At 41.2% G+C, this 15,468-nt stretch overlaps 1 protein-coding gene across 10 annotated transcripts in view; it reads left to right on the top strand.

The window, feature by feature from the left end:
• The window catches only part of LOC135463552 (uncharacterized protein KIAA1958 homolog), a 69,594-nt gene that overhangs the window by 44,041 nt on the left and 10,085 nt on the right, over positions 1 to 15,468 (top strand). The window contains exons 4-5 of one of the 10 annotated variants that reach the window (XR_010443553.1): positions 27 to 2,597; positions 5,169 to 5,178. The exons of 4 other annotated variants lie outside the window; for them this stretch is intronic. Coding sequence is in view for 4 of the 6 variants with exons in the window: in XM_064740822.1 (XP_064596892.1) it covers positions 27 to 535 (509 nt within the window). In the remaining 2 variants the exon portion in view is untranslated. Of the gene's footprint in view, positions 1 to 26; positions 3,330 to 5,168; positions 5,955 to 7,144; positions 9,032 to 11,641; positions 12,188 to 15,468 lie in introns of those variants that run through there. 5 more of the 10 variants (XR_010443555.1, XM_064740842.1, XM_064740840.1 and 2 more) reach the window with 5 other exon arrangements.

Raw genomic sequence — 15,468 nt, 5'->3', positions numbered from 1 at the left:
GAGGAAATAATCCCTTCTGTTCACAGAGATCTTTCCTAGGACGTACACATCGGACAGGGAGGCAAACGAATCTGCGTCACCTTCTGGTACCAGGTCTGCCTTCGGTAAGGCGGATGTGTCTCCTAAACCCTCCATATCCTACAACTCTGTGCGTAAATCCACTACTTCCGTTCGTATCCTGATGAGCTGGCTGCACACCAAGGGGTACGACATGAACCTTGACCTTGCTTCCATTCCCGTGCATGAGCTGGACGATATTTTGGCAGAATTTTTCGCTTCCGTGAAGAAACTGGACGGAAAAGAATACTTGCCCAACTCGTATCGCTCACTGCGAACGGGACTGATACATTTCTTTCAAGAAACTGGGCGTGACTACATGCTAAGCGAAATGACATCTTTTCCGAAGTCGGTGACAGCGTTTCGGAAACGTTTCAGGGAAATCTCCTTGTCTTCGAGTCATAGTGCAGGAGAACCAGTTGAAAACATACAACTTGCACCACCTAGTGAGGTTTCTACACCGGGCATATCAAAATAGTGGATAATAAAAGTTTAGCGATGCGTAACTGGATGTACTTCTCTTACATAATATAATTAAAGACATTCAGCATAGAGAGTAAAACCAGAGCAGCGACGACAGCAGAGTGATGGCTGGCAAATAGTCACACGAAACCGGTGAAATACGGCCTCGTCAGTTTACCTTAGTGAGGGTTTTATTCTAACTGTTAATGTATATGCATAATTAGTAGCAATATACACGCCCCAAGCACCATGGCTTAAGCAAAATTTTAAAAATGCAGCGATATTAACTGCAATTTAAACAGACGCAGATTCCACAAGAACTCCCCTGTATGCGTTTGTTTTTTGATTTGACTTCAGTTGGAGATTTCACATGAATGTAATGATGATTGTAGTTTATGTGCTTATCACAAACTACATTAGCTTAAATGGATTTGTACTTCCCACTGAAGGGAGCAGTCCGTGTCTGTTATTGAATCCGGCTAGAATGGCAACTTTAACATATATTGTAGCCTACTTGTATTCATACTACTTTCCTCTATTTACAAGCCAGTTACGAACTGGTCTCCTGGAACTGAACTATTATGATTGCTTGTATGTTTTTTTTGTTTAAAAATCCATGTCGTAAGTGGTGTACAGACAATGTTGGAAATTGTATGTGGATGTGGGAGATGGATGTGGCATTCTCCTATGTGCTGTTTACAACTGTGAATGAATGGATTACTGGGGTGTTAATTTGATTCTGACACAAAGAATCGAAGCGTGCGTTACTGATCGTCAGGATTTAGTACCGGAAACGCCTACAGATGAAACTCACTAGCAGACAATGAATCGATAGGCCAACATAGCGTGAGCAGGTAGGAATGTCGTGGTCCCTCCTGTTTTATAATCTCTTAAATAATGGGTGCGAAATGACATGGCATTGTTCTAAAAGAAAAAAATAAAGGTCATCTGAAATTTTTTTTTGTTCACATTACACCATCGAATATGCCTCCAGACGCATCTACTCCTCGCCCAGTATGCGGTTTAAACATCTTAATACGCTTGTCGGGCATTCTTCCATGACAATTAACTAAGTTTACAGGCCCCTAGAGGCGCTCTATCTGGGAAATGTACTTGCATATATTGCTAAGTGCATTTAGGTGTGAGATTCATGCAAGGCGAACTCGAACGTAGCAGTGACATTTGCACGTTTTTAGATAAACGTGCTCAGTTTGACGATAAAATAATGCTTAGAAGCGTGATCACGCATCATTTTAACTCTATCCCTCATCTGCGCAACTGAACATCTCTCTCATTCGTTACATTCTTTTCGGGCTCCTGTGATGTAATCTTGTACAACTTCCTCCATTTCGGTTTTGCTTCAGAACGCTGTTTGAGCGACGACCGTGCGTCAATTCACCGCCATTTCGGACAGTATGAAAAGGGCTCCCTGCAGTTTTCCACTGACTTGTCTCCATGGAGGCAGGACGCCGTTGCTTCTGGTCCGGACAAGGCCGGCATGCCCGACCGTTCTCTGTACGGCTACAGAAAATCCATATCCGCCGTGAAAACGTTTCAGCTATGGCTAGTTCACGAGCAAGATGAAGTACGTCCCGTGGAACAAATTGAACCTGCCACGCTAGACAGTCATCTCACTCAGTTTTTCAGTGTAGCTAAGAAAAGAAATGGAGAGAACTACACTGCTAAGTCGTTTGACTCCCTGCGAGAAGGCATTAAGCTGCACCTTAAAGCCGCTAATTACCCGCATTGTATTGTTACGTCACCGTTGTTCTCACGGAGTCGAAACGCGTTTAAGTTGAGGCGACGAGATCTGATCAACGCTCAAGGTAATCCTCCAGACCAGTGACGACGAGTTCTGTTGAACTTTCAAGATGATCCCCCCTATCTGTGAAGAGGATACACGTTTTAGTTGAGACGACGGCATCTGATCAACTCTCAAGGTAATCCTCCAGACCTGTTAAGAGGACACGCGTTTTAGTTGAGACGACGAGTTCTGATCAACTCTCAAGATGATCCCCCGGATCTGTGAAGAGGATACGCGTTTAAGTTGAGACGACAGGATTCGATCAGCTCCCAAGGTAATCTGCCAGACCTGTGAAGACAATATATGAGTCCTTGGTTTCTACGTGAACATGTAGATATGGTCTACGTTTATTATGCGTTATTCATAGCCATCGGTATATGAGGCGATAGCGTGCTAACCCGTATTGATACCAGTACTTACTCCAGGACATTCACGTGTTCGGATTGCTCTATTCTCAGTACATAAATGAAAATATTTTCATTTCATGTGGCATATTCCCTGACGTGGGATCTACGATGATTATGATGACTTTTCTCAGATTACATTTAACCCAGACAAAAGTTAATATTGAAATAGGTGCCCATGCTATGAGGATTTATTTCATTACACACTTAATTCCATGGTGTTTATATTTTATGAACTTAATGTTTGTTAAAACGTGAGTAAACGTTGAATTCATCTTGTATATTTCAGAATTCTTTCAATAAAAGTGGTAATGCGGTATGGCGATGTCCACATGCCTTTTTTCATTGCTAGGCGCGGGATTAAGTGGCGAATATACAGAAGAATAACGAGTGAATAGTGAGAGCTGTACTAGATGTGAGTTACGGCTTACATTTGAAACGTCAGCCATATGGTTGCTACAGGAATTGTCGCGTCGATGTAGTTCTTATGGCAATCTCTCCCAGAGAGTAGCTCTTATAATTATCTCTTGCGAATAGAAGTAGAACCAACAGAAATTCTCCTGTTCGTGGGTGGTTGGTGACAGTAATGAAGCTAGTGTCGCCAAAGATGGCTTACTTTACCAATATGGTGTGCATTTCTTTATGTCACATGTGTGGACGTCCGTAAATAACTGACAAAAGGCCGTTGATGCACTGCAGTTATCTCCTCCACACGTAAAGTTGACAACCGTTATGTAAAGCTGCGTTGCACAATGCGATTGTAGAATCGAGCCGTAGAGTTTGACTAGTCGAATGAAAATAAAACATGCAATTGTGACATGTGACAAACCGCTTTTTCTAAACATGGATTGTCACTTTGTGACATGTTTGCCATGAAGAAGATGTAGCAAGGGCTGAAAAATGGCCGTTTGGGTTACTATACAGCAAGTTCTGATACTGAGTGTGTATTGCATTAAGTCATCTTAATATGGCCTCCATTGTATGGTTTTAATTCTACACCGATCGTCAGTTATATGTGCTATGTTAAAGTGTGATCGAGGGTCCAGTTTCCGACCTGTACATGTATCGATGATTTAGTGAGGAAAGTTCAGCTAATTCAATGAAATTCAACGATCACGACAAGAGCTAGTGTTCTCCGCATATAGGCCTACATTTGGATGAGCGTCATTCAGATTCATTCCTCGTGAGGAAGAGCTGAAGGAATTAATTTATTCTAGAATGTTTTGACAATCGTAAATTCTGGGCAATCGACATGTACATACACCTACTTTTAGCCCTTTGTGTAATTACAAGAATCTCTGTACCGGTAGGTCTCTATGTAGGCATATGCACATGTCTTTCGATTTTCTCAACCGCCTTCAGTCAATCATCTTCACACTTTCCAGGTGTATTGCTGGGGTCTCAAAATAATGAAGTGTTGAGTATTTCAAAACTTGTGGACTTAGGTAGACTTACCGGGTACTCCCTCTCTTAGAAAAGTAGGGAGTTCCGTACCACCTCTGAAAATTATTTTTTGTTGCACTGCTTGACCCTTTTGGTTACTACCCAATAGTTGATATTCCTAGCTGCAGGAATGCCAACAGACCTATTATACAAAGATTTTCATGGTTCATTGAAGAAGTTATCTGTTAAATTGTGGAATGAGCTGTTAATTCCGTTTGATATATGTGATGAACATTTGGATATAATCCTGAAAAGATAAAAAAATCAAGGTTGACGTATTATACATGTATTTTATGTTTCCTTTCATACTTGTACTGTTCAGATACAACTATACAATCTAAGGACTAAAACATATATTGTGTTACTACACGTTGCCTTGATATGTTGCCACATAAAGCAGCGGTTCAAATAATGTGTTTTTTTTTTTTGCTCACACTAACTAAACAAATATAAATGGTTCTGGTGCAATGCATTTTATTTAAAGTCATGTCATAATGAGGTGGGGCCAGGATCTCCATAACAGATAGAATAACTGATAGGTCCTTTGTGGGTTGATAAACAAATTGCACTAGCAGGTCGTAACTGGTCATTAGTTATAAGAAAAATAAAAAGAGAAAAAGAGCAATAGACCCATTTCACAGCCATTGGGCTGTACTTAGTCAACACTTAGTTGTCTTCAAGGTTAAGCATCATCACCAGTCACATGGGCTGTTTTATGCTTTCGATTTTGGCTGTTCACATTATCTGCGATGACATAGTAATGTTTCGGTTATGTAACGTTTAAAATTATTTGCCCAGGTAAACATGCTTTTAACATGTTTGTTATTTGCCTTATGTATAAGAATATACAGTTTTATTTGCCACGTATGTAGATGTAGGTTACGTTTATTTAGGAAATACATGTATCTGAATGACGTAGGTTATGTTCCTTTACTCCAGAAGCTCGAAAATATGGCATTTGCTCAGATTGAACCAAGAGAACTTTATCTTACTTTCAGCATCCGGGCATTATCCCATGTTGGAGGGGAGACGAGGTTACGTGGTCGCATTAAATGAAGGTAGCGTAGAGGAAGACCATGTAGCGTACTTCTCAAACTCACTGCACAGAAAGGCGACCACGGCCTTGGCGACCTTTAACCCCTGGCTGGCAGAGCGCGGTGAGCACCGGCGAATGGAGGAATTGCCTCCCGAAAAGCTAGACGAATATTTAGTGATGTTTTTTAAAACTCTGAAGAAGCAGAATGGAACTGACTACTTGCCTAACTCCCTGAAGGCTCTGCGGACGGGCATGGTGTACTACCTGAAAACCTGTGGCTACCAGGAGTCTATCGCCAGGGGACCAACGTTTGCAAGAAGTCAACAAGCCTTCAGACAAAAGCTGATGGAAGTAGAGGCTGTGTACAGTGGATCTGGAAACGAAGCCGCCACCGTGCAAACTGCGGAGACTACCGAGGCGTTTTCCAGTTGAGATTTTCCATTAAAGACGACAGGACCGTGAACCTGAGGATGCATGGGTTCGCTTAACACTGATCACTCTCGAATGATGTCCAACCATTGGCGGATACATTGTGCTTCGGTGTTCGATAATATTACAAAATGTTTGATAATTTTGAACAAGATCAACTTTAACATCTGTCACCACGAAAATGAAAACGTAAAAAATGTTCACGTATGTAAACTGTACATTCCATCAGAACCAGTGCAAGCAAACAAGAACACGTGTATGGATGCGTGCGTTTAAGTAAAGAAGTAGCAGCGCTTGCATGTACAATAGATGAGCGCGTTGGACAGTGATTACACCATGATAAAGGAATATGGTGCATGGACCCGTTGTCATTATGTGCCTTATTGAATATCAAAAGAAAACTATGTTTAACACCCCCCCCCCCCCCCCCAGTTATGTTGAAACCCATTGTTAAATGTTTCACTAGTGTTTTTTTTTTGTTATGCCTGTTTAATTTGTGTTTTTGAGGTTATTTGTGCAAACATGTTTGTTGTATTATTTTCCCTGTACTTCTATCTTTTGTCAAATGATGTATCCATCTGCCTTCAATGTTCTCGGAGTTATTGTAAGAAAAGAACTTGCAGTGCTGAGTGAGTTGCTTTGCTTGAAGCTCGCTGAAGTTGACTTGCCTTCCATTACTATGGCACCCACAATCAGCTATCAGTGCACGTGGATTTACTTTGTACGTGTACATGTTTTCTCCAATTACCCGCCAGCAATGATTTATACGTGCCGATTTTATTTGCGTAACAGCACACCGTTGAAAAAACACAGAATATAACCGACATTCGTATACCATTCGTAGCCCATAAAGGGCGTTCCAAGTATCACTGTAACACACGCGCGAGAGCACACCGTTACAAACACAAATCACACGGTGACACACGGAGAAAACGTGCACAAGCACAGACCATAGGCACACACGCAGAACACCCCGTCACACACAGAACACCTCTTCACACGCAAAACACAGTCACACTCGCTGAACACACTACCACACACGGATAGACTCGCGCGCGCTCACACTGAACTCAGTGTCACGCTAATGTTAAAAAAAATGTTCTTACATATGTATGTATTGAATAAACTTTCTCTTGCGAGCCTATGAAGTCAAGGAGGCCACGGGGATTCATTCCGTTATGACATGTGGTCGTCTTGCTGTTCTCGCAATTTTCACGGGTTATTTCTGGAAGTGAGACTTAAAAAAACAGTTTTGCCCATGTACATATATAGAAATTTTTCTGTCATTGGCAGTCCATAACATTGGTTGATCATGTTACATTTCGAACGAAAACCAAAATATATGATGATCGGAATTATTCAGGAATGAATGATTGGTATTTACAGCCACAACGGAAGGATCATTTAGACCACCTGCCCGTTGTCAATTATTCTGAACATAAGATCCTTGACTGTATTACCGGCACAGTCTTTTTTATTACGTTCTCAAAACATTGTATCTTTATTCAGCAGAATGGGCGTCGGCAATTCAGGGTATTTCCAATGTGTCCAGCTTTGCTGATGAGCACTTACCACGGCTGCCTGTACAACAGCGGCCGAAAGCGACGGTCGAAAGTCGACAACAAGAATGGAACACGACCAGTTCTATCCGTACTTTGCGGCGGTGGTTGCTTCAAAGGCCAGTCGTCGAGAACAGAGCCCCGGAAGATATCCCTCCTGAGGAACTGGACGCGTACTTAGCCGAATTCTACATGACAGTTCGAAGGAATGACACCGGAACAGACTACCGGCCGCACGCCATGAAGAGCCTGCGGTACGGGATTGGTCGCTATCTGAAGCAGCACAACTATCAGATAGCCATAACACGTTCACCTTTGTTTCACAAGAGCACGCTTGCTTTTATGGAGCGCATAAGATCATGGAATTATGGTGCGCAAGAGATGAACCCGTCGTGTTGAAGTTCGTGCGAAAACAAATGTGCCCTGTTCGTATGCAAATTGATTATAAACCGAACAAAACAAAATCTAGTGTGAACCTGAAAGCGAAAGTCGAGTGACAAGACGCATGGGTAGTAGTTCAAGAGGTAGGTGAAAATGATCAAGCTACCGCTTTGTTTGGCAGTGAGAACGCAATAGTTTGTGCCTTTAGTTGGACACCATGGAACTAGTGTGTATACTATACATGAGATTACCTAAGGTGTTTGCTACCTATGACGACTGAATTTAAAATGTGGTTTGTGGCGTAAAGCAGGAACATGTAAGTGCAGTAAATCTAAGCGTCAAGCCATAGGCTACCGTGACGTAAACAGTGAAGATAATGTTACGTTCAGTGATTGATTTGATTTGATTTAGGCAGTCTGGCATAATTGAGGCATAATATGTCGCTCAGTTACTTGCGTATGTTTTTTTTTGTATATTCTGTACATGGGACAAACATTTTTTGTATCGTCACTGACTTGCGGTGGACCGACATGATTCACTGTCTGACTGCAGATAGAAGGAGCATTTTATCGCCATCTGTTGGATTGAACAAAGGAAATGACGAATATCGACCCGAGATATAAATTTATGAATGCACTGACAAATTAATGCAGCTATCAGTAAAAACTACTTTCCAGCGAAAGTGTATATCTTAGTTTACTCTCTTTCACAGACATTTGGAGGGCAGATTTTACCAGCATGATGTCCTCTAGGAATGACAGGTTGCCCGGACAAATTCGTGCATTACCCGCTGTGGAAAATACGGCATCAAAATTACAGGTGATGCGGAACACCTTATGTGCCGTTAAAGTGCTGCAGAGGTGGTTGGCACAGAGAACTGTGTCGGAAACCAGGAATATTCAGGATATACCGCCCATAGAGCTGGACAGCTATCTGACGGACTTCTTCACCAACGTTCGCCGCCAGGGTGCAAGGGGAGATTACCGACCGAAAACTATCGCCAATCTCCGAGACGGGATATGTCGTTATCTAAGGCAACAGAACTATCAGCACTTGATCACGTCTTCTCCCTTGTTCATCTCTAGTCGGGCAGCGTTTAGAGACAGGATCCGGTGTTCCGATACTCAGTCATTGTGATTCACTACGGTCTGTCCAAATTGTGTTTCACGACAACCACAGCATTGTTTTATCATCATCTTTTTACAATAGTGGTTTTAAAAAGTGCGTTATTCCATACGCACAAACACCCAGGCCTGCACACACAAAATATTTCTAAATGTTATAAAAATCTTGACATTATTTTATTCGTTAAGTTAACTTTAAATTAGGTAGGCTCGAATTTGTTTGTGTGAACTGATGTAAGTGTTTGCCGTGAACTGTTTGTTCGCGTGTTCAGCAATCCACTGTGTATCGATCTCTCCATAATGTCACATTTTCTTTATACATACAAATGGATATAGACAAGTTGTTTTGTAGTTATTATTGTGAATAATATAATATCAAACTGTGCGTAGTTTTTGAAGTTTTGAAATAAACGGTGGCGGAGATAGCCTGCATTTCCGCTGCATTTCAGTAAGCCGCTGTGTAAATTTGTTTTTGTTTGTTTGTTTGTTTTTTTGGGGGAGGGGGAGGGGGGGTTATGACTTTTCAGGGGACAACAATGAAAGCGGAGAGGTATATATAAGCGGTATTATGAAGTCTATTGAAAATCTTGGGTAAGCCACACGAGTTTGCGAGTATGGGTAAAGGATTCCAGGAAAACCTGTGACTTTACACAAAATTTGCTTCTTTTTGAGTGCTGTATAGTTTGTGGCTTATCTAGCAACGTATTCCAACTTAAAAAAAAAAACACCAGAGACCTTCACACACATATGGAAGAAAAACTGATGATTTGTCTTCCGGTATCATAGTCTATTTAGAAAGTCGCCTATATTCCAGCTGGTTGTAAAATCAGTCATACTGGCTACCAAAATTGCCTTTAGTCGGTCACACGTAACACAAGCTCTACATATGGATACATTTGAAGTTAATATTCTTTGCTAGGAAAATGAAGTTCCAACACTTTTTCTAATTCACAATGTTGAAGTCCATAAGTTCGGTTTCGACGACAAGAGCCAATTCCTCGGGTGAGGTCATAATTATTCAAAGTCCAGTGGCATACCCGGTATTGGGCGGAATTCAACATGTTTTGAAGTCGAATGACATCAGTTACATCAGTCGACTTTATTGTAAACCCTGTTTCTGACACTGCCATATTTGAAGTCGTTTGCCCATTTTAATATAATATAACCTTAATACATGAATTTTACAGTATTTTTTGTAGTTATGATCTTACGGCAGTGTAGTTTTGGAGATAGATATTAGGAAATTAAAGCGATCTAGTTATTCGCAGAGACAGTAGAGTAGGCTGTGTCATTGCATGGAGTTTGTCGCTTGTCGGTGCAGCCATTGTAAAACAAATTACTCGACACGCCCATTGTCCAGCATGCAACTTGTTTTTGAATGACCATGACGTCACCCGAGGCAATGCGTTCTTGGTGTCGAAACTAAGCTTATGGAGTTTAACATTATGAATTAGAAAAAGTATTCTAACTGCAATTTCTTTGTAATAGCCTGGACGCCCAAAGTATCCGTGTGTATAGCTTCGGTTGTTGTGTGACACCGGCTAAAGGCAATTTTGGTAGCGAGTATGACTAATGTTACAGACGGCTGAATATGGGCGTCTCTCTAAAAGAAATAGACTATAGTTCATGACTGGTGAGTACACCCATGTCAAACCAGAAAATCCACAGTAACGGCGACAATCCTAGCAGAAATGTTTTACCTTTCGCGAGATTCTCGCACATGTCGAATACCGCTTATTGATGTTCTGTTTTCACGCCTCGTGAGGTACAGCCATGACCTTATAATTTGGTGGCTGCATTGTGGGATAGTTTATACATTCTAATATTCTGGATCATCTATAATATGTGCTGGAAACGGTATTCAATGAAATCATAGTATACATTTGAATATATGTAGGACTTCAATATATTCCAGTCAATTTGAATATATGTAGGATCCTGTAATCTCTGGATGCTGGTAGTGGATTATACATGCTAAAGACATAACACGTAAGCCGGGATTTATGCATATGGAGAATATTTAGTTCTGTTTAGGTTATTAGTCTTGATATATTTTGTCTGTAATATGCATCTAGTTTCCCCTTCTGTCCACATTACCGTCTGCCAAGTGTGATCACTGTGTAATTCTAACTGCATCAGAAGAAGAACTGTGGTGACAGTGAGACTCCTCATCACAATTTGAGGGCATCTTTTGCTTGAACTGTGTATCGTGTACGCGTAGCCTCGAATTGAAAAGTAAAGATTTGAATAGTAATGGCGAAGGCTATTTTGTTGCACTGGATCGACTTTTGACCGAAATGTTATGTGGTAGCCATGTGGATCCGTCAGCAACGGAAATATGTTGAGAATCGACTCATAAATAGGTTCAAAGATTGGTGATTTTTCTCGTGAAAGCAAACATGGTTGGACAATATTTTACAAACGTTTGACCTTTCTTGAGGTCAAAAGTAATATATCCACACAACCAAATTGATTAAAACTTGGTACATGGTTTCCCTGGTGTGCCTCCCTGAATGTATTCAACTGTGGTCGGCGTATATGACCTTTGCCCTACATTTTTAGTTCAGAGGTCACATATCACATGTAAAGCTGTATCTCGAAAATACTAAACGAAATTTAATTCTTCCACACATCTGGGACATATTCAGTGGAACTTCAGGTTTGTAATCAAATGTTAAAAAGTACAATATTGCTGATTGAATTTCATCGTAGGCACGCGACATCGCGTACATATGGGTAAATAGACCCCGGTGCTAGGATTAATGCAAGCTGTATCGAGTTAGTCGACTTTGTTAGTCAATTTGCTAAGGATTGGCCAGGGTACAGATAACGTATTGCTGCTATTTTTCGCGCATTTGTAGATCCTTTGGAGTGCAGCAATGTGCTGATGCTATATATTTGACCGAAGTCATTATACTGTCATTGTATATTTTCCTTGCCAGACGCACTGACCAGGACGCAAGGCTACACTTCCGGTGCGTCCGTCTATCGCCATGAACAACACTCGAACACTGAAGGGAGTCAAGCGAAAGTCACTGAGAAGATCACGGCTAGTGGTGTGGGCGTCTTCACCCGGTGGCTCCAAAGAAACCATGGTATCGCGGACGTCAGGATGGAACACTTGGATCCCACGGACCTTGACTCATACCTTTCACGATTTTTCTCGACAGTTAAGACACGGGACGAAGGAGACTACCTTCCAAAATCGTTCAAAAACCTCCGAGAAGCTTTGGTTCGCCATTTGAAATATCACGGCTACCCTCATTTGATCGTATCCTCGCCGTTGTTCACCAGAAGCCGTATGGCATTTAAACAAAGAATGAACAGTTTGAAAGCCGTCGCAAGAGAAACAGAGTGGAAGCGTTTTGTTTGAATTAGCGAGTTTCAGTCTCTCATGAGACCTCTTCATTCGATTTGTGTCGGCCTGCTAATAAGATATTGCACCGATATTACATTAATGTAAAATAAATACATGGGAGTAATTATAATTATGTGTTTGCGTTGGTAATTTAAAACAATGCATTATAGCGGTGTCTTAGGAATAGGTGCTTTATGAGTTGTGGTAGAGATCGCTGTGAATATTCTGAATTTGATTGTGTTTTCGGATATTACAATGACCTGCGTACATGTACCGTTCGGATTATGACCCATTCGGTAACACAGCGTTGAATAGTTGAGCAACCTGTTGCTTTACGAAGTGACCAGAGGCATTGTCGTATGTTGCGAGAATCCAAACTGCATAATTTTGCAAAGTCGAAGTTGACATAAACCTTATCGTAAACCTTGTGCATTTGTAGCAACTATACCTCACAGGAATTTGAACAGTTGCTTGTAACGAATGGCAGGCTATGTAAGATGCGTCATATTTCTACTTACATGGTTGCTCAGAGATAGGATAGGCAATATATGGTATCAGTAAGCCTCAAATAAAATAAAAAAGAATAGAAAACAAAACACGTCAATTTAGCGCAGAAAGCGGATGTATGAGCGAATCGCTTCAGTGATGTGACCTTTGTTTTCAGAACCAAGCAAAGGGAGATAACCTGGTCACCAGACATGACATCCCCTGCAGGATATGGGAATATACATGTAACCGCTGTTGACTAATGAATATCCAAGTATTTTGCCTGATGCGGGATTAACATGAGCACGGGGGCTTTTCATGTACGCCTGGCCGAGTAGTTTATGTGTCGGCGTGGTTTGTGTCTCGCCAGTGGAACGTGTGATTCGGAAAAACTTTGTTAAAGGTGCTATGTATTTGCTACCAACAGAAAGCTAAATTATTAGTGAACAAGACAACAGAAAATTTTAGTAAACGGGTTAATCTTTAGTTAATTGGATTAATCTTTAGTGAATCAGGAGAACGGTAAAAGCGGGTGGTGTCGGCGAAGTGGCAATCCTCGTTTTCCTCACTGTTGAATTTGAAATAATGCATTGCCTCTATACCCATGATGTTTATATGACGTAGCTTGCCGTTGGTTTCAACTTGTGGGTTAAGCCCCTGTTTTATAACCATGTACCTTTGCTGGCATACAACCTACGAAATCTAGCGGCTCAATACCACAAAGCGTCTTTTTAGTATTACAGACAAAGGCAATGTATGGGAGACCCGCGAATACCAATATGAATGGAGAAGATATACTGCTTTGAGATCGACGAACACATTACTCGTTGTATAGAAACGACGTATTTCGTCTCTAAAAGAGGATGATTTCTTCGTCGTGACGTAGTTAAGTATAGTATGGTGCTATTGTGTAAAGAACGATACATAAGTCTGCTGACTTTAACCGTTGCAGACTGTCTGTACTGATTTGCATTCCCACATACTGTATATTTTACAATCTAACACAGGTGACTCAGGAGAATATGGCAGTGTTTCCCTGTTAACGCGTTCACAAATGAGCCCACGTGTTTGATTCCTGTTTTCGCTGCCCCCTCTATGGCTTTAAGTCAGGGGGTATTGCCAAGTAACTGTTGAGGGGTGGTGGTTTATTCCGGGTTATCCTGCCTTATAATGAAACCCGCACGACTACCGTCATACAAGTGCCAGAATATTCATAACGGTACTAAACACCATTCAGTCAATCAATTAATCAATCAAATAATCTGTTATAATGACATAAAACATTCAACCTGTTATATGACAAAATGTGGAACTTCCTTGGTCCGTGGCAAATTCTTTTTTTTTTATGTTTTTATTTTTTATGTTTTCCCCTCTCGCCCTCCGCTCGTTTTTTTTTTTGCGTTACACTTTGTGAATATTTATCAGATATCGGTAACGACATTTGCAAATTGATATATCTGGTTTGGATTATGGTTACATGTGTGGAAATCATGAACAGATGTGTTGTATGTAGAACAATATCGAGACCGACATTTCGATTCACGTGTTTACGAACTGTTGCAGATGGTCGTGGAGTGGATTTCAGAACAACTCATCCGTGGTACGGCAGAGCAAGGGGTTACACCCCACATGTTTGGCGTAATCCGTCAGGCATTGCCATGGGCACATCCGGGGCCAGAGTTAGACCAGCCATCAAAAGTGTGACAAGGGCATTTACCACTTGGCTTAGGGAGGAGCCGAGGTGTGAAACTCGGAACATAAACGCTATCCCGGCTGCGGAGTTAGACAGCTACCTGGCCACGTACTTCGCCTGTGTAAAACGCAAGGACGGCTCAAATTATCTGCCGAAATCTTTCAAGTCGATGCGGGAAGCCCTTACACGTCATATGAGGGAAACCGGTTACCCACATTGTATCGTAAAGTCAGTTCTTTTTGCGAAAAGCCAGATGGCGTTCAAGATCAGATACCGTGGCCTGTGTCAGGTTCAGACTGGAAGCTTTCAGTGATGAAAACCGGCTAACGCCATTATATAGCTGTGTATCCGTATCCCCTTCAGAGTGGATGCTTTCGACGAAGATCGTTTATTGCCATTGTATAGATATTGTTCATTATATTAATTGTCTACATCAGTTAATTGATGAATAAAGTTGAATGGTACATGTATCAGAATTTAACAACGAAGTAGATGTATGCTTTTTTCAAAGTAAGCCACTTTCACTGTTTAGAACGTTTTTTTTATCATACCACTCGAACGTTTCTTTTTGATTTTCTTATCGTATTCTGCATTAAATATGAAAACCCTTCTCCATATGTTTGTGTCAACTATCTGTTAACATCGTAAATTGTGGGGCGTTGCACTGTTGTGACATAGCTTACTACCAGCGCCTATTAGCTGATGGACCTCTTCGCTCTGTTAAATTTCACTACAATAGGAAGGCACAAGTACTCCAGATGGCAGTTTTCATTTGGAACTTAAGCACGTGTTATTCGAGTGGAAACAAGAAAAGTAACTGCATTCGCTTAAATGCTACTGTGTTATTACTCTCAGCATGAATGATATATTGTCTCATACCATACTTCCCTTTTAATGGCAAACTGTAGCGGGTATGTATAAATACACAAAGTAAACTAGTTCTTACACAGTTTCCTCGTTCTACATGTCCAGCTTGAGCAAAAACTCTTCCTTGCTCTATATATTTGACAGATCTGTCAAAAAGTAATTTCAGGGGTGTACAAAGCAAATATGATCCGCTTAACTTTTCGCTGTTAAGAGAATGCATCTCCATTGAAGTACAGTAACTTGTAGAAGCCTGAGGTAACTACCTCGACTTGATTTCATGTATATTTCATTTTCAGGAAGCGGTTACCCAACCACATCATTTCCTTCTGACGAAGTCTTTTTATTGGTTGATTAATAGAAGGGCT

Source organism: Liolophura sinensis, chromosome 3, assembly GCF_032854445.1.
Source record: "Liolophura sinensis isolate JHLJ2023 chromosome 3, CUHK_Ljap_v2, whole genome shotgun sequence".
Classification (NCBI taxonomy): Eukaryota; Metazoa; Mollusca; class Polyplacophora; order Chitonida; family Chitonidae; genus Liolophura; species Liolophura sinensis.
Note: the sequence above shows the minus strand (reverse complement) of the source record. Positions and strands in the feature narration are given on the sequence as shown.